Source organism: Rhipicephalus sanguineus, chromosome 9 (genome assembly GCF_013339695.2).
Source record: "Rhipicephalus sanguineus isolate Rsan-2018 chromosome 9, BIME_Rsan_1.4, whole genome shotgun sequence".
In the NCBI taxonomy this organism is placed as follows: domain Eukaryota; kingdom Metazoa; phylum Arthropoda; class Arachnida; order Ixodida; family Ixodidae; genus Rhipicephalus; species Rhipicephalus sanguineus.
The window spans coordinates 30,398,891-30,417,202 of record NC_051184.2 but is presented as its reverse complement, the minus strand read 5'-3'; the positions used below and the strand labels follow the sequence as shown (position 1 = coordinate 30,417,202).

Below are 18,312 nucleotides of genomic sequence, written 5' to 3'. Positions count from 1 at the left end.
AAGTGCAGGGTTGCATCCCAAAACACCACGAATAACAGAGTCTAGCGCAGACTTATGAAGACTAGACAAGACGAGGGCGTAGTCACACACTTAACGCCTGCGTGTCCCCCAAGTCTCGTCCTGTTTTCACAAGTTTATGCGCTAAACTCTTAGGATATGTCGTACCAACAAGGCCAGAAGTCAGACCATGAATAACTTGCCCTGCAAGGCGAGGGTGTTGCGTATGATATTTTCCTCGTGTCCCAAGCGCTACATCGGTGTCGCAGAGCACGGAGCTTCTTTGAAAGTCCAGCAGACTTTGAATTTGTCATTACATTGTAGAGAACGCAACTGTGCCCCACAGCTTTCATATGCGAAGATGGTGGGCAACAAGTGGGATGGCGGAGGCTCGCTAGATCGAAGAAGGCATGTGAAACGCATGTTGAGCTGCTATGTCCTGCTCCCCAGTTCGGGGGTTGATTACTACCTTGCTATTTTAGAAAGCTGCGAAGTTTAGAGCTTGTCACATACATTTTTTACAGGTACTTACTTACGTGCTTTCAATAAGAACTCGCAGGATCCCTTATGCATTTGCTTAAGACGACTTGAAGGCGAAAGTCATCTTTTCCTTTTCAGTTGATGTACTGATCCTCCCCGCAGCCTTCGAAAGCTTTCTGCACCTCACCTGGTTTTGCACTGCTTCCGCGATTGGCCCACATTTGACTAAGCAACGATGTCGCGTGATGACGTCATCATGTGACGCTGCAATATGTGAAGTCATAGTGACGTCATGACGACGCCATGTGGTGACGTCGTCACGCGATGATTTTTTGCATAACTTTTGTTGATGACGACGCCACGGGACAGCAGTCGATGCCAACGGTCAATTTTGGCGTTTGATGAGGCACCTACGGTTGAGTTGAGTGGTCATTTGTTGTGTCTTCCTTTTCATCCCGTATAGTTGTAGCTTCAATCAATTAGTTATGTCACTTGAAACAAAGACTTTAGCCCCCAGGAGCGACGTCCCCGAGCTGCAAGTACTATGACCTCGTCTTGTTTTGTCCAGGTATCCGACTAGTCGCCAGTTGCACACATAGTGCAGCCTCAGCTTTTCCACTCGTAAAGCCACGAAAATGAATGGCACTGACAGCTGAATGGTTAGAGTCAAGCTCGTGTAAATACAATATTTATTTACCCAACACTTGAAATTGTAGGCAAAGGAGAGAGACGGTTGACCTAGAATCGCAGAGAACACGAGCCATGGCTTTATGTGCGACAGTCAAGCACCGTGTTTATCATTATCTTTTTTTCATGCAGGCACGCACTATCAGGGTTGTGCTCGGCGCCCACAGGAGGGCACTACGAAATAAACCACCTTCAGTGTGACATCAAACAACAGTAAAAAGAAGTACACTTTGAAATCAATGCTTGTGGCTTCATGGTAAAGACATGAATGCATTGTACAAAAAGAGCATGCACCGGTTGTACATAAAGAGGCATCACATTAAAATATGAAAGTTCCTTGAAGACACAAGGTGTCCTCTGTTGAGTAACCGGGGTCAAAGTACTGGTTGGCACAAACGACAATGGAGCACGCCGAGAATGTTGGACCTTCATAACTGCAGAGTGTAGAATAGGCCCCATAGCGCCACCTAGGCCACATCACACAGCAGTTCAAAAAAATTTGGCTAACCCAGCTGCAGCCGATGTGTACCTAATGAAGAGTATTCCAAAAAACTTGGACCATCTCCCCAAAGGGAACCCTGATGGGATGCGAAGCAGCAGCGGTGCGCACGGCGTTGACCCGGTTGAAACGGGCGTCGACGCGGGTGCTGGAAGAACGGTTTGAAGCGAAACTCTGTGTAGCGTTTACTCGAGTAAACGTTTGTTTGAAACGCAAAGATACGGGAGGTGGGTTGGGTTTCGTGCAAGTTTCATTAAAGCGTTTGGCAAGACTTCGTAGTCGCTATTTCTTCAGAGTCGAGACACTGGCGCTGGACCGGAGCAGGCGCGCGTTTCGCCTTGACTACCACGGGTGAAGGGAGAGAGAAGTGACACGTTCAGAGGTGTTGCGAGTGGGCGGAGCAGCCGGCAGCTGCGGGCGCTATGGTGAGCATGCTGCAGGTGAGGGTGAGAGTGACGTCAGCGCGCACCTGCGAGGGAAGCGTGCGAGGGGAGCGCGACGTCAACGCAAAGCTGTGGCGTGACCTACTTGGCAACGCTCAAACACCTACGGCAAGGGGAACGCGTTGCGGCGCATTCGTACAGACGCATGTAACGTACGGCGTTACACACGTGAGTCAAAGAGCTGCTTCACATCTAAAAACATTGCTACAATGGGTGATCAAAGTACTGTCTCTCTTGCCAGCGCTTCCCCGACTCTGCCGAGAGATGGACAGCGCACTGGGAGATGCTTTCTGGACTGTGCTGCAACCTGGTTTCAAGGAAGCAGCGTTCGAGTCAAAATAAAGTAAATTTGAAGTATGCTCGGACATCGGCTCGTCACTGGCTGCACGGACATGACAATGTTGTAACTCGCAGAATGAAGGACATTGAAAAGGCACAGGTAATGGTGCAGTGAAAAAATAATACACTTCGTAGACATGATACATTTAAAGAAAGCACGCATAGCAAGGCTCCAATCACATGACAAGATATTCATAAAGTATACATGCCTGAATACTTGCACAACATGAGGAAATAATATACAGTAAACCTAGATATAGTGAACTTCAATATAAACAAATTCTCAATTTACCAAGGTAGTAATTCATGCCCACAGAGCACCATGTATTCTTTTGCCTCAAGATAAAGAAGTGTGTTCATCGATTTAAGGGGGGACGCGGCTTTCGTATCGCGAAAAATGGCAAAAAAATCGATTTTTTGAAAATCACATTTTCAGTTTCTGTAGCCCTTTTTATATCCGATTCCAAAATATCTTCACCGAAAACCGCGTAGAAGTGCTATAAAAAATTGTTGCGCCTGCCGAGGTGGCGAAAATTATTGGGGAAATCGCAAAAAAAACACTGATTTTCAAAAAATCATAGCTTCGCAACGACGCCACCGGGCGCCGATATCTTGGGCTCATCGGAAAGCGCATTTCTCCGTCTTCAAATACCCCGCCGCAGCTGGCTCCTCCCTTCGAAAACAAGCGCACAAAAAGCAAATGTTCGAAGGTCGTTTCGAGCCCTCCGATTGGCCGCGTCCGCCATGTTGCCCCAGCGCGCCTCGCCATTGGTCCGATGCTCGCTCCGGGAGATCGTCGTCTGCAGCTCGTGCGTCTCGAGCTCACGGCTGTCGGAAGTCGCGCTACTTCGTTGCGTGTTCGCAATCGCTCTGTGTTCACGGCTCGACGATAACTTTGAACAAGAACTACGTTTTAGTTTGGAGCTACTAGCGGAAGCTCGGTGGGATTACGATGGCGCGCCGCACTCGTAGCGAACATCGCAAACGCGCGTCTCGGACCGACTCTCTAGCGTTGACTCGTCGGATCCGTGGTTGGAGGTTCTGCTTATGCGCACTTCGGATGTCGTGACGAAGATGATCGCAGGACGACTCTTTGTACTCGCGACCTACGCATTACGTACTTTGAAACATCGGGCACCGCGGCCGGCGCGTCTACTGCTCGGAGTCGTCACTAGGCCTAACTCCGCTCACGGCGTCGGCACGCGAGACGAACCTCGAACTTTGCGGGCAAGAGCAACGCGTTAGCGGACTCGCGGCAGTGTGCTTCTTCGCAAGGAACGAAGCGCTTCCCCCGCCGGCTTCTCGGTACAGCGGATGGTCATTTTACGCATCGGCAGCGGACCCCACGGCCAAGCTCGTCGCGCAGCGGGCGCGCGTCGGCGTCCCGCAATGCGAGGCCAAACACGTTGCGCGCCTATTTTTCGTCGCCGCACCTAGGCATATTGCGCATCGTCACCGAATGCCGCCACCCAGCACATCGCGTGCTGTACTTCCCGGACTATGCGGCCGAGCACTTAGAGGTGAAATAAAGCACTGTTGATGCAATTTAGGCTGCGCTTGGAGCCGTGCGTGGTATCGCCGTAAGCGCTCATGAATCATCTGAAAAAAATAAAAGCCTCGCAGAAAACCGTGTCCGCGACCGGGTGAATGATGAAGCGCATCGCAGGCGAGGTTTACAAATTAGCTTGACGAGTGAAACAGGGAGATGAATTCATATCTGCCCAGTTCGCGTCTTGAATAAACTGCTAAGGAATTCCTATTCCACCAATGTCTTGGCCATAACTGCCTGTTATTTAGGAGGAAGTGATAGGTTGCCATGATGAGAGCCGCTTTTAGTATCCTATAAAAATGATTCAATGATCAATTGCAATCAAGACTGTTAATTATGTTAATGAGAGCATGAATACAAGAAAGCTGGCAAATCATCATAGTACATGACCTACTTGAATTACAATATCTTGTTTTTTGTCATGTCTATTACACCACTTCATAACTTCGTTTAAAATTCATGCTACATGTTCTTTGTATATCAGAAAAGGATTTTAAGAAAAAAGAAAGAAAACAAAGGCACAACCGATGAAAGGCCACATGTGCAGGAGGTCCAACCTTATAAAACACCTTAAAGATCACAATCTTCTGTGTATTTAGAGAAGCAAGGCACCTCAAACTAAAGACAGGGCACTCAAGAAAGTGCACATTACGAAGGACTCAAAAGATTACGACCCCAGTGCCTTTTGATGAAGTAATATCGTTGGTACAACTTTAAAAGCCGTTTTCTCAAACGACTTTTCTTGCTTCCTGCTTCGCTTGTTCCGCTGATTTCTCACTGACCGCTGGGTCTATTTCAGTTCCGTTTTTTGTTCTTATTCCTTGAAGCACAGTTCAGGGCGTGACATTCTTGCTTTTTCAGTATGGCGTTTTGATAATTAGCTATTTGACGAGTTTGCACAAAGCCTCGATGCCTGTTGCGCAGTCACCTCATGAAAAAGGAAAACTAAAAAAAATTTTGTTGCAAATAAAAAAATCTAAGAATGTCACGCCCGCAATCAGACATCTTAGAATGCATAGCACTTTGAACGAGTTTCCTATCGCATTTTTTAAGCGAGTCAGACTCGGAACAAGAGCAGAAGGTGAAATATATTGTAAATCAAAAAGTTGTAAAGATATATTCATGAAATTTCTACAGTAGCCTTAAAACAACATTTCAAATAAGTGTGCCAATTTTCATCAAAATCCATGAAGAAATAAGAAAGTTGGTATCGAAAGCCACGTCCCCCCTTAAATGCAAGTATAAAATGAATCCTAATAGGTGTTACATGGTTTGTGTCGCCAATAATTGTGCCATGGGCCACTTTGGCTTTGTGCTGTGTCTGTGCTACATTCCATGAAATGCTTTACATACTGTGGCAGTTCCCCTCATGGAAATTTGCCACCGCCTCCAACACTGGTCCTTCAACCAATTAGCTAAACACACTTCAATATCTAATCCAAGCAAGACAACTACAAAAACTATGCTGTTGGTCCCACTCAATGTACATCTTGTTTTAAGCTTGGTTCACGCTTCAAAAAATGTACAGTTAAACTTCATTCATATTTGGACCTTACCAGATATCTCTGCACTAAAACAATTTTTAAAGCTCGCTGAAGGCCCATTACGAAAGATAATGACATAATAATATCTGGGGTTCTACGTGCTAAAGCCACGATGCGATTATGAAGCACGATATAGTGGAGGGGTCCGGAAATTGAGACCATATGGTGTGACCACCGCGGCCGGGATCCAACCCGCAACCTTCAGGCTGGCGGTCAAGCACAGCGACCGTTGCACCACCCTGGCATCATTACGAAAGATCTTTGAGCAGAGTGAACACCTCATAAGGAGCACTGTACTCGGTAACAACATAAGAAAAAAAATTTCAGCTCCACCCAGAGCCATCGCTGTCCCTCCTGCAGAGAGAATTTGCATAAATGCAATAGCGCTTAATCACTTTTGTGACATCAAGCACTTCTGGAGTGTTTCGGATAGTACGTAAAGACACATATGTTGTGTCGCTGGTTTTAGGTTGGAAACTTGAAGGTCCTGGTAAACTTTGTCAGGGATTCTGACATCGCTGCTCAGCCAAGCGTAATGTTTTTTGTAGCAACGACGAACCTTTAACTCTTAATATGCGCAGTATTTACATTAGCAGAGAAAAAGTGCTTACTGTTCAAGCGGAAACCAGCTAGCATGACTGTCTTTCATGGTTTAAAGGCAGGTGCACCGCAGTTCTGTGGGCAGGGCTTACATTTTTTCTTACGTTGAAACCGAGTATAATGCTCGACTTGGTCGGCAGTGAGGCTAAGAGTAAGCCGCTCCTGGTTTCGCCCTGAAGTAGACCAGCCGGGTCAGAGTAGAGGTGATGAAGGGAACCTGCTTCTTGCGGTGCATGTGGAGATCGTTCGGCGTATACGACTCGTAGTCCAATGACACGCGGCGGCACACCACTGTCAGCATCGAAAGCACGTCCGCAAAGTGTGCCCGGTCTTGGAGCACCGAGCAGAGGGCCTGGATGAACCAGGAGCCCTGCATCGTGTTACGCCACGAGTAGAAGCCTACAACACAATCATGAAAAGCACAGTCAGCCGGAAACACACACACACACATATATACAAAGACAGATACACATGTATACACGCACAATAAAACCTCATCACAAGAGACACTCACAGAATGTGGGAAACATGTCTCTTGTAACCAAGTACGACAGTAGGGGAATCGTCTGAGGGGCTCATTTTCTGTATTATTCCCAACTAACAAAACCGACAGAAAATTAAGCCAAGGAAAGCATAGGAGACATTATTTGTGGTTCATTAACTGTATTGTAATGATTCTTAATTGGAAGGAATTAAGGTGGGTGAAAAATCACTCTTTCCGTCGGTGGGATCCGAACCCACAACCTTCGAATTACACGTCCGATGCTCTACCATTTAAGCTACAACAGAGAGTGTCCCCCATCCATTTTTTTGTAGGGTATTTATGTGTGCTTAACACCTGGGAGTCAGCACCAGTCATGGCCCAGGTGACCAGTGAACACTTTTTTTTTTGCCAGAGGGCGTCACGGGGCATGTGATCTTTGCACAAGGTGGAGGCTGACCTTGTAACCAAAGTCACTTCTAACCAAAAATTTTAAGACCACTGAGGACACTGTGGCAGTGCAACAACGATTAAAAAAGCATAATGGCAGAAATTTCAATGCAAATTGTAGTTGCAACCATGCAAGGAATGACATTTGGCTGCAAAGTGGAACAGGATCGAGCAAAAAGAATGAAAATTGCAGCCCATAGCAGTCAGTAGTAATACACCAGCCGTGTTGCACGAGTGTGTTTCTCTTGTATGCAATGTTGTTAGCACGAAGAACATAGGAAAAAACCAACCAAACCATTTTCAAATGTCTCTTATAACCAAGTGTCTATTGTAAACATGTCTCTAGTAATGAGATTTTACTGTATATATACAATTTCCTGTAGTGTTACATGCCGAAACAATGACCTAATTTCGAGGCAGGCTACGAATTAATTTTGATCCCAGCTGTTCTTCGTCACTAAAAAATAAGCTAAATACTGGATTCTTACACGCCAAAGCCATGATTTGGTTATCAGGCACACTGCGATGGGGGACTCTGGAACTCTGACCACCCAGAGTTCTGTAACGTACAGCTATATCAGAGTACACGAGCATGCAGATTTCTGGGCTAGCTGGTTCGTTGCAGTAACTTACAGTACTGAAATTACAGTGACAAGAAAGATGAGAGGATGAGGACCAGCGTTTTTGTGTTTCAGTTTGTCAATACTATGCCATTTTGCAACTGTAATTAGGTGAGATAGCTTAATGACAGCGATCTGCTCATTTGTCTGAACCTACCCCTTGCTATGCTAACTTTGGACTGACGAGTCTGCATACATAATGCCACACAATTCTTCAATCGCCTACCTGGTACTGTGGAGTAGGCAGCCAGGATGTCAGCTTGAGTAGGAATGCGGTATATCCGGTTAGGCGAGTCTGCAGTGTCCAGAACTGCCTGGGCGCCTGAATCGAGTCTGTCTCCACGACAGGCCTGAAATATCATCATAACATCATCCAATGAACACAGTGTTTTACCTTCCTGTTTGGGGTTTCCTGCAGAGGTTACTGTAGTTGGTGACAACCTCAAAATTCCATAGAGGCGCCGCCTAAATAACAGTGGTGAACTGGCCCAACAACTCTGTAGGAAAACTGGCCAGGTGGCATCAGCTCTTTATTGCAAGTACCTTTTGTACTGTTTATACAAAAGCTAGGCTTATTGGAAAATGAAGGTTTGTTTTTAGCTAAAATGCAATTATTTTAGGTGAAACACCAAGATGAGAATCACATAAAAAATTTGCCACATCCTAAAATCAGCGATCAGGGTTTGTACAGGTTTCAAAGGAGAAAATTCAAGGATATTCAAGTACTTTCAAGGCCCTATAGGAGGATTTTCAAGGCCCTCTTCGAGAGGTAATTTTCTTTCCCCATGTCGAAGATCTTGAAACAGTGCTGTCAAAAGGTCTGACATTTATTGTACAAACAAAAATACATGTCACAATACAAATCTGCTTGTATTGCACGCAATAAAAAAATTAATAAAGATATGTTCACCAAATCTCACAATATAAATTCTTCAGTGACAAGCTCGTGCGTTTTAGAAGCATCATTTAAGCTTGGCGACTGCAACGGAGACGCTGTAGTGGACTGCTCTGTCGCAACAGGCATCAGGTAGCTTTTCAAATCACTCCCTTGCACCTATATCTTGATTACGCCAATATGCTTGGCACTTTTCATGTGACTTTTTAAAGCTGATTCACCCATGGCAGTCACATCAAAAGTTTTGCCACAAAGCTCGCACTTCATGTCAGGTGCAATCCAGTGCTTGTAGTCATGGTGGGGCCACGTAGCCTGAAATTTCCTTTTTCTGGGCATTGTTTCACATATCAACACATCACTTGCACTCCTTGCACTAACACGTAGAAGGCAGGCTCATTCCAAAAAGCGCTGGTAGCACAAGGACACGCACGACTAGGTTAAAGCCCGCGCACAAACGCGGACGCCGCGTTGGACTAGTTGGACAGAGACATGCGATAGCGATGGGGCGACCGCGCTCGCAGCCGATACTACTTCCGCTAGTACCGGTGGTGACTGTTTTATGTCACTGACACGATGTCTACACTGAACCCTGCCTTCGAGACTCGCACCAGGTCTAATGTTGCCAGCTGCCTAACGAGAGTCGGCTAAATAGGTACTACAAAAATTGGTACGGTTTCTTGGCCACATTTCAGAACTCCAAACAAAAGACAAAATTTCAGCAACGAAAACCGTTTCCATGATGATAAATACCAATTCAAATTTAGAATTCAACAAATTCATGGTTTTTCAAGGACTGGTCTGAAATTCAAAGTTTTTAAGGGCCTTGAAAACAGACTTTCGATTTTCAAGGGTTCCAAGGACTTGTATGCACCCTGAGCGATACAACGAAAGATCTGTACGGTAGCAGAAATAAGCAATATAACTGGCTATACGTTGTCATGGGGTGTCGGCGACTAGTACTACAACATGTATAGCCTAACTGTAGCTTTAAGTCGTCACCGACTACAAAAAAAAGCCACCACTGGTGTCTACACTAGCTAGAAGTGCGACAGTTCAGCCTGCCGGAATACAAGAGCAGCTAACATAGATTTTTCACAACTTCATCTTCTTGTAATTCAGAGCACGTTGCAGCTTTGCAACGTCATGATTTCAAAGTAAAGTTGTGTTGCGTTACAAATGAAATAATTTGCTATGATCAGTCACACACTGAGGTGATTTATTGCCCCTATGCCTTTATAATATACCAATGCTTAACAATTTAGGCGAAACAATTGCAACAGAAATTAAGTAGTGTCGGTACTGTCTGTCGATGCAAATAGCATTACAAAACAAGTCAGACTAGCTAAAGAAATGCTACGCATTTGTATTTAAAAAGGTGCTGACACGAAAATCTTCAGTTTTGTTTTTTGCGTCATATAAAAGGCCATGCCCTCAAGAGCCTAGAAAATGTACAGGTATGCGTGAGTGCACCATGAGAAAGTAATTACAGCATGTTTTTCTAAGCTGCAGTTTCGGTTTCTACTGTACCCCGACGTCACAATACGGTATGAGCTTCTCGTCACAGTGCTCCCACAAGATGTCGTGACGTTTCCACAGCCGCTTCACTCCGTGGCTCTGTTGGTGACGTGCAAGCTGCCATTTTGAATGCTTTCGACGATGCACAAGCGGCCAATTTCAATGTTTTGGTACCTGACGTCATCACAACTAGCCATACTGGTGCACGAAGTCATCAGAATTGACAATGTAGCCTGACCTCCCGATAGTGTTGATGTCAGCAGGTGTGCCATGTGAATATCCATTTTAATGTCAAAATAAAATAAGTAATCAGCATTTTTTTAGCTTCACACTTGAGCAGAGCTATCTCTGTATATAGAAGATTTGTATGGCAGAATAAACTACATTGGAAAATTGGTGTCGGTACCCCTTTAAAAGAGAACACAGTAAACAACACAAGAGAGGTACAGACCTGAATGAAGAATAGCTTGGGTTTGCCGAGCAGGCTGGGACAGACGTCACCGTGAAAGGGCTCCATAACGGCGCTGACGGGAAACTTGCCGTCCGTTCCGTAGAGAACATCAGTTTCGCCGTGCGTCAAAAAGCAGCACACAAAGCAGTCGTCGTCCGAGTAGTCTTGCTTTCCAACTAAAGAAATTGATAGAATCGAGGTGGTAGCTCTCGTCAGACTTCCTAACTGTTACCTCACATTTAGGAAATGAATAAAATGTGAGAAAACAGAGGATATGGTGCAAGAAGAAAGTGTCACAAAATTATTTTGAAAGCTAGATAGTCAAGAAGAACGGACACAACGGTCTTATGAGAAGCAGGCCTTCACTTAGGGATCACACATACAGCAAAATTTTCTAATACTAATATCCAACGTGGGTAGTGAGAAAAACAGGCTCTGAATATTGAAGAGAATGATGAATATATCCCATTTTTAAACAGTTTCGAGTTGTCTTTTTGGCCAACGGTAGGTTCATTGTAGTTATTTTATATGTGTAATACCGTTAACAAGACATCAGGTGAACAAGGAAGCTTGCAAGCATGCAATAGAAATGAAACTTGATTGTATCTGATGCATGATGACAATGAATGTAATAAAAAAGAAAAAAAATGCCTCCAGAGACTTGTAGTAAGGTGCAGTGCTCACTGAAGGATCCAAGGACAACGCGGCAGGAGCACACATCACTTTAGGCGAACATAAAAGTTGAGAGACTGGTGAATTGCCTAAACACTGTCTAAGTTGAGAAGGTAAATTTTTAAGGCTGCGTAAGATGAGACGTTTAACTGCTGGAAGTTTGCACAGACCCTACCTCCTCTATGTGTTCTCTCAGTAAAAGGTTTATCAGTGCGACAACTGCCATTTTCGATCGGAATAGCTTGCAAGTATGCCAGTCTTTTGCACTGTGGAGTGAAACAGCTGCTTGCTGCCTGTGTTAGAATTCGAGCGGAACAAATGTTTCACAAGAAGTGCATGGACAAACTTCTTGAATCGAACACTTGCAAAGCCCTGCGTACACCATGCGATAAGCAAGCAGCAGTTTCCAGCCGCCGAGCACACAGAGTTTATGTGGAAGCGTAAAGTGTGGAGTGGATGTGGTAAGGACTAATTAGGAGAACATCACAAAGAGATACTGCGAGCTAAACATTGCTCTGAAAGGTCTGGCAACCATGGAAGCTCTATTTTTAACACGCAAACTCCAGCGGAACCGCAAAGAAATGTAAGAGCGGTGTCAGAGGGGCATTGGTTTGTTCATGCCAACCACATGACATCATGCTCCCTTCTTTCATTCTTACATGTAGATTATCATATTTTCGAGCTGTTATGAAGTGGAGTTATCCAGTGCCTTTTTGTCGCTCTCCAAATGTAACCACCACAAAAAAAAAAAAGCCCTATTTACTGTCAGGAGTGAGCTGTGTACTTATCTATGCATAGAGTGGAGGAATATCATACACCTTCATTTTGAGAAAGCACACTATTCGTTTGGCAAATCATCAAATTTGATTTGAATCCAAGTTATTCATTCAATGTCCCAAGACAACACCAGGGGCTATATGCTCAGTTAGTTACTTTCACCAGGCTTAACAGGGCTCAGCATCAGATGCGTCAAGTGTCTATCAGCGACAGAGTTGCTAGAGTGCCAAGCATGCTTTTGGTCATATGCACAGAATGCTTTCACCCGTGACACTGGCTCATCCAGTATTGAATCCCGTGAACTCCTTTGGTAGTGTTTCAATCGCTAAAAGTGATCAACAGAGTGTGTTGCAACTGGCCTATAAGAAATATATTGTGCTGAAGTATTCTGCATTAATTTCAATCACTTCCATCACACTGTGGCTGCTACAATACAGCCGAACCCGCACATATCGAGCCCACACAACCAAATATTGTGCACATCAAACAGCTGCAAAATCACCTTGAATATATTTTGGATATACAAAATATTTTATATATCGAATTACCTATATAAAGAACTCTTTTACAGCAGAGCTGTTATGCTCGAGGTTTGCCGCATGTCATAGATGGAAAATTATCATTGTCATAAACTGCAACGTGCTCAATGACTGCCCGAGCATTCTCTGTACAAATGGTTAACAAGAGAACCTGAAACGTGCCCACCAACTCTGTTACGACCCAGTCTTGCGCAACTTGCTGCAAGCCGCATAAATGTTTTTGTGATCCCCTTCACATTCGACATATACAGGTTCAAGTGTAGATGATTTCCACTGGAACTATTGTAAGCAGCAGAACATCAAAGCCAATGACACAACGTCGTACAACAGAGGAATTCCAAGGTTTTATGAGTGAAATCTCATTACGAGGCACACGAGCCACAAAGGGTACCACGAGTATAATGCATACTGTAGTGTACATTGCAAATTGACCATGATCAAACTACCATACTACTAAGGCAACTTAGGACGGCTGACACTTACGGATCTCTAGAGTGTCCTGCGTCTTCCTGCACGACAGATCATTGTACATGACTGTCTCGAAACCCAAGCGACGAAAGCAGCTCCGAAGGTTTTCGGCGTCCATGTTCGTGCCCCTTCGCTCACTCAGCTTTGTGTGGATTTCGAAGAGCTGCACGAATTATTGCAGGAAGGCACGTGAGACTCGGAAGACTTGACCACAGCTATTAAAGGAACAGTGCAAGAGGCAAAAAATAATAAAGCTAGAAGAGCAAACTACATTCTAAATTCTACTTTCATCACTTTGTCATAAAAGGTTGGCTCTCGAAAGAATGTGAACATTGAATTTCTTGAATGTTACAGCAAAACCCCAGAGCTCTCACATCAATGTCACCTAAAGAATTTTAGAGTTCTTACGTGTAATTCTGGTTCTGTGAAGGTACAGTGGAACCTCATTACACTGCAATCGCTTAGACGGAATTGCAGCTTAAATGCAACAACAGTCTCTTAACCGGTTGGTTTTGTATTTGAGGAGTGGCAAAAAAGCTTTTATTAATTGGCACCAACATCTTCACAGATCTCGGTAAGCAGAACCAGAGCAAGCTCTAAAAGATTTTTCCCAAGGAGGATCAATGAGACGTATACTCTTGCAACACCAGTCTTTCTTCCAGAAAGCCATCTTCAATAAACCGCAACGACGACTGTCTACGCACAGCTGCAAACATTTTGGGAAGAAAAACCCTCGACATATCAAAACGACTGAGGGGTTGACATCAGTAAAATGATGCAACGCCGGTCTGTTGCATAGAAGGAGGTTACCCAACTCAGCACTCACCCTGTTATTGAAGATGACACACTTGCCACGTCTGCGGTGTGACATGTTGTACTCTTCAGCCTCCAGCGATGTGGGCAGCACAGGATAAGGGGACGCCGACTGGTTTCCAAAGATTCTGGGAATGGGGCAACCACAGTTTCTTACAATATTGACCAAAGAAAACTCACTGTGCAAACTTTATAACTTCAGAAGTCTTGGGCTTCTTTACATTTCGCTGGTCCAGTTTTACTAGCAAAAACATTGAAGGGTCCGAACATATGTTGTCGAAATTCACGGTGGAGCAACGCGGTGTGTCAGCTTCAGGCTGGTGTTACACCTAGTCTCACTTTCCCCCTTACAACTGGTTCACCAAACTTCTAGTGGTAAGAGTTGCCACTTCAATGTTGCGGAGCCACAGTTTATTTGCGCGGTTTAACTTAAAGGGGGTCAAGTTATGCAAGGTTAAGTTATGCCAGCAAGGTTAAGCTATGCATTGCATGTAAATCTGTATGCTTCCCGGAACAAGCTGGTAAAATTTGAGTCCATTCAGTGTGGTATAAACATTTGTATTTTAATTTTTTTAATGTCACAGTTAAACTGTACACAGTGCGGAATTTTAATTTTATTTGTATAGCTGATTTCATGCCTCCCTTTTCAATACCCCATAAAAAGACCTTTAAAGGCCTCTTTAGACAAACAAACAACAAACAAAGCAAATAAATAAATAAGTGTCAGGATGTCACTTACCCCCCAAAAATGCTCCTAGCATCAACCTCACTGTTAGTGCTGGCTAGAAAAAAAACATAAGAAACAGAAGCATGAAAGTTCTTATGCACACATTACATGTCACAATGCAAAGCATAGAGAAGTACCGAATTTACTTGTGTAAGACCAGCACCTTTTTCGGAACCGTCGTAAGGTGCGAGTGGTTCCTGATAGGTAGCACCATAGGAGGTTATGGTATTGCATGTGAAAACCCACTAAAGCCAAAGACGACATCACAAATGATGAACAGGCTTTACTGGTACGAAGGTTACATATTTATTCAATGCTAGTGAGTGTGAATGTAGATAAGAACACCCGTGTTAAAGAAGTAAGTGACTCAATACAAAAACAGTTCAAAAGAGAAAGAACAGTGAATCAAGGTCATCGAAAAGAATGAAAGGAAACGAACAGGCAAAAACAAAAAAGCAACAAGTGAACACATGTGAAAACACATGGACTACTCCACTAAACAAAGAAACTCCGTATCATGAGGCAGGGAATCCCAGCCATAGGGAATTCCAGCCATCTATTGTTCTACAGTCAAGAGCTTGCCCATGACAATGTGTGTGCATGACTGTCACGGTACAGCTATGTGAAACGACTTGATATGGTATTTGAAAAAAAAAGTTTTCAACACAAAAGAAGGATGAGAGCAGTTTATTTTTACATGGAACAAGAGAATGTATGTTTACACAAAGAAAGCAAGAATAAAGCGTATAAGAAAAACTGGCCCACTACACTCAAAAAAGAAGGAAGTTCACATTACAAAAGCAAGATCATGTAGTTCAAGTGCTATAGGTACTATGATGGTCCTGTTCCGATGTAGTTGTGGGAGGCGAATGTTCATACAGCTAACCTACAGTTTGGGCACATGTGCGGCAGGCAACGAACAGTGATAGAATGCATGTAAGATGGTGCCCCTGGTCGCTCCTCGATTGAACAACAGGAAGTCATGAGAACGAGAATTGAAACTTGAGCTAGTTGGACCAAAGATGCATCAAACAAAGATGAAGTCACGAGAAGATGCCACATACAGATATATCGCAGTTCAGCTCCATGCGTGTCTGTGTGTGTGAAGACAAACATACGCATGACTAACAAACAAAAAATAATTTCGCTAACGTTGCAGGCGGTAGACAGGCCTTCATAAGCATGAATGCGGTTACTGGACACTTTCCTGTTAATAAAGGTGTAGGATGGTGAGGGGATGGCAGTTCTGGGTACGCATACAAAAGCCTTTTTGGGTGCCACTCCCAGCCCTGAGGGACTATCAATAGATTGTCACTACAGTGCAACACCCGGCGGTTGTGCAATGCAGTACCAATGCATTGCACCGCTAGTTGCAACGGGCACGTAGAGGGGTTTTACAGTTGTACTGAACACAATTATGGCAATCCCAAATTACGGGAAGAGCGGGTGTGTGACACCCCCCCTTTCCTTCCTCCAATTTGTGACACCATTGGCGACACCGGCATTATTTGTGTGTTCGTTCCTTAGTTGCATGGCTTCGTCGTCGTTTTTGTGCACTCGCCCCTTCGTCTTCTATGCTGTGTTCTTGGCGTCGACGCACTGCACACTGTACGCACATCATTGCATTCGCGCACGGTCACTCCACAACTAAATAACACATAATAATGACCCACCTACACATGCCCGAAATCGCAAACTAATCAAGGAAATGGCGCTACACTTGAACGACAGGCGCTGACGTGAATGTTTTTACAACGAAACTCGACATTATTGTTGTCGTAGAATAATGGCATAATTCATACCTATTCGGTCACGCGCTTGCAAGTCGTCCCCACTCATGCCGGCCATTGTGCAAACTTGAACAGCCTGTCACGAAAACTTTATCAACTTTGTTTGACCTCCTCTACAAAGTTCAAACTTTCTCGGGACACGATATGAATCACCTCGGCACACAAATAACGCAAACATCACTGAAGACTGCAGCGCCACCACTCTTTTCAGTTTCGGTATAGCGCATTTCGGTTTCGGTTTCGCGTTGCAGAGAGAAATAGCAGAATAGGGCAAATTTTTGTAGGGTCGACTGATTCTGCTCCACGCCGTACAACAGCATTCAACATGTAAAGAAACAAACCACGCTATAAATTTATGGGACACCGAAATGGTTGTGACGAGTGTAGGGCTGGGTAATCTCTATCTTTACTTACATTATTAATTTAATTTTGAACTACTCGGGACCCTTTCCCAGTATCTCGGAGTGTATGAGCTTACATTATATTATTTCTTACATAATTTCAGCTTACATTACTACAAAACATTTCGTGAGCCAGCTGTGCCTAAACTCTATGGTGTATGGCACACAGCACAGAAATGACACAGAATTTTGATGAAGGTACAGACAGTCACTTTTGAGTACTTAAGGTTTTTCATTTCAGCAGTATATCTTTTTGCCGCGACATGCGTCGTATTGTCAGGATTGCCGCATGCGCCTCCCAACTGACGCAATGGCCGTATTTTGACGCTTTCCCCATTTCTCGACACTTTAGTGGACCAATGGTGCCTAGTAGTGCTGAATTCTGCCGGCTTTAAATATTTCATGACTGATAATTTGCAGTTCAAATATGCTTTTAATTTTTAGTGGACTGGGATTTGCCCAGCTTCTGTCCCATGACAACGTCGGAGCGAGAATGAGCCCCCGCACACGCGCATGTGATTTGCTCCAAGAGGCGAGCTACGCCACAAACACGCGCGGCGGCAAACAGGCTGTCACCTCCCCCCCCCCTCCCCCCGGCCCGTTTTGGCTGCTGTTATAAGCAACATATGGCCACGAGAGTGTCAGGAGCGAATGGGTATTGTCGCAATAAAACGCGCCCATATGGCGATTGCATACTTCGTGAAAAAAAAAGCGTCATATAATGCGATAAAGCCTTTAGAAACAATTCAATAGAAAAATATTTCTGTACATTTAGCCGTGAGTCATATCCTGCTTTGGAAGGGCAGCAGAGATGTTATTAGAATCTGGAACTATATCTTGTCGCCTCAATATTTATTACGGTTATTACAATTTTATTATCTTTACGTATATTCTTCGTCAATGCCTCAATGTGGGCATTTGTCATGTACGCTACAGAACTTTAAAATGTTTTGAAGAAACGGAACTGCGGACCTCGTGCTCAGAGCTACGGCACATATGCGGTATACTCTATGCTGTTACTGCCAAGAGCCAAAAAACATTGATCATTTTTTACTGCTTACATGCCGTCGTTTCAATAGACATAGGAAATTTTATTCAGAAAATTACAGCAACAGAGGAACATCTGCTTAGCCATATGCTAATTTCTTGGTGACACAAGAATAATTCATTGTTAAGGCCATGGAACACTTTTCAGCGTCGTCAGAAAACGGTGCCTATCGGTAGTCGAGGCTCCTGAGAACACGCGAGCCAAATATTATAACGCAGCACGCGGCCTGGAATTTACAATTAATTCTCGAAGTCAGCTAGAAATCGTTCCCTCTTTTTTCTACAAATGATGTCATATACCCAAATAACCGCGCCACAAAAGCAATGACCATGGCCACTGGCGGATCTGAGCGGATTCCCGCGGCCGCCGCGGGAGGCCGCCACGTGCCCGCGCGCTCGCTCGCGATCACACTGAAACTAAAGCCGTGCGTTCGAAAAAAAAAAAAAGAAAAGTGCTCGAGGTCACGACGCGCACGTGACGTAACTTCTTTCCCTCGTGCCATCCCTCCCTGCTGTGCCCCCCCCCCC

General features: G+C 44.5%; 1 protein-coding gene and 1 long non-coding RNA gene across 2 annotated transcripts; both read right to left on the bottom strand.

Moving 5' to 3' along the window:
- Nucleotides 1–1,149: 1,149 nt before the first annotated feature.
- On the bottom strand, nt 1,150–2,807 carry LOC125759814 (uncharacterized). Its single transcript, XR_007417505.1, has 2 exons — nt 2,315–2,807; nt 1,150–1,726 (listed from the first exon to the last, which is right to left on the bottom strand). It is a non-coding gene; the product is annotated as an uncharacterized LOC125759814 (long non-coding RNA).
- A 2,422-nt stretch (nt 2,808–5,229) lies between these two features.
- On the bottom strand, nt 5,230–16,498 carry LOC119404888 (caspase-7). The gene is made up of 7 exons (XM_037671576.2): nt 16,349–16,498; nt 14,559–14,601; nt 13,833–13,947; nt 13,022–13,169; nt 10,551–10,726; nt 7,916–8,039; nt 5,230–6,537 (listed from the first exon to the last, which is right to left on the bottom strand). Exons 1-7 carry the CDS (start codon nt 16,392–16,394, stop codon nt 6,284–6,286), a joined length of 906 nt encoding a protein of 301 aa, XP_037527504.1. The 5' UTR covers nt 16,395–16,498; the 3' UTR covers nt 5,230–6,283.
- Between the last annotated feature and the right edge of the window lie 1,814 nt (nt 16,499–18,312).

What these genes read in the sequence shown, in the direction of transcription:
- LOC119404888 (XM_037671576.2), bottom strand. Translation starts at nt 16,394, where the DNA reads ATGGCCGGCATGAGTGGGGACGACTTGCAAGCGCGTGACCGAATAG. An exon ending in GCAAGCGCGTGACCGAATAG is followed by an intron (nt 14,602 to 16,348) that starts GTATGAATTATG and finishes TTTTTTTTCTAG; the next exon opens with CCAGCACTAACAGTGAGGTT. An exon ending in GTGTCATCTTCAATAACAGG is followed by an intron (nt 13,170 to 13,832) that starts GTGAGTGCTGAG and finishes TAATTCGTGCAG; the next exon opens with CTCTTCGAAATCCACACAAA.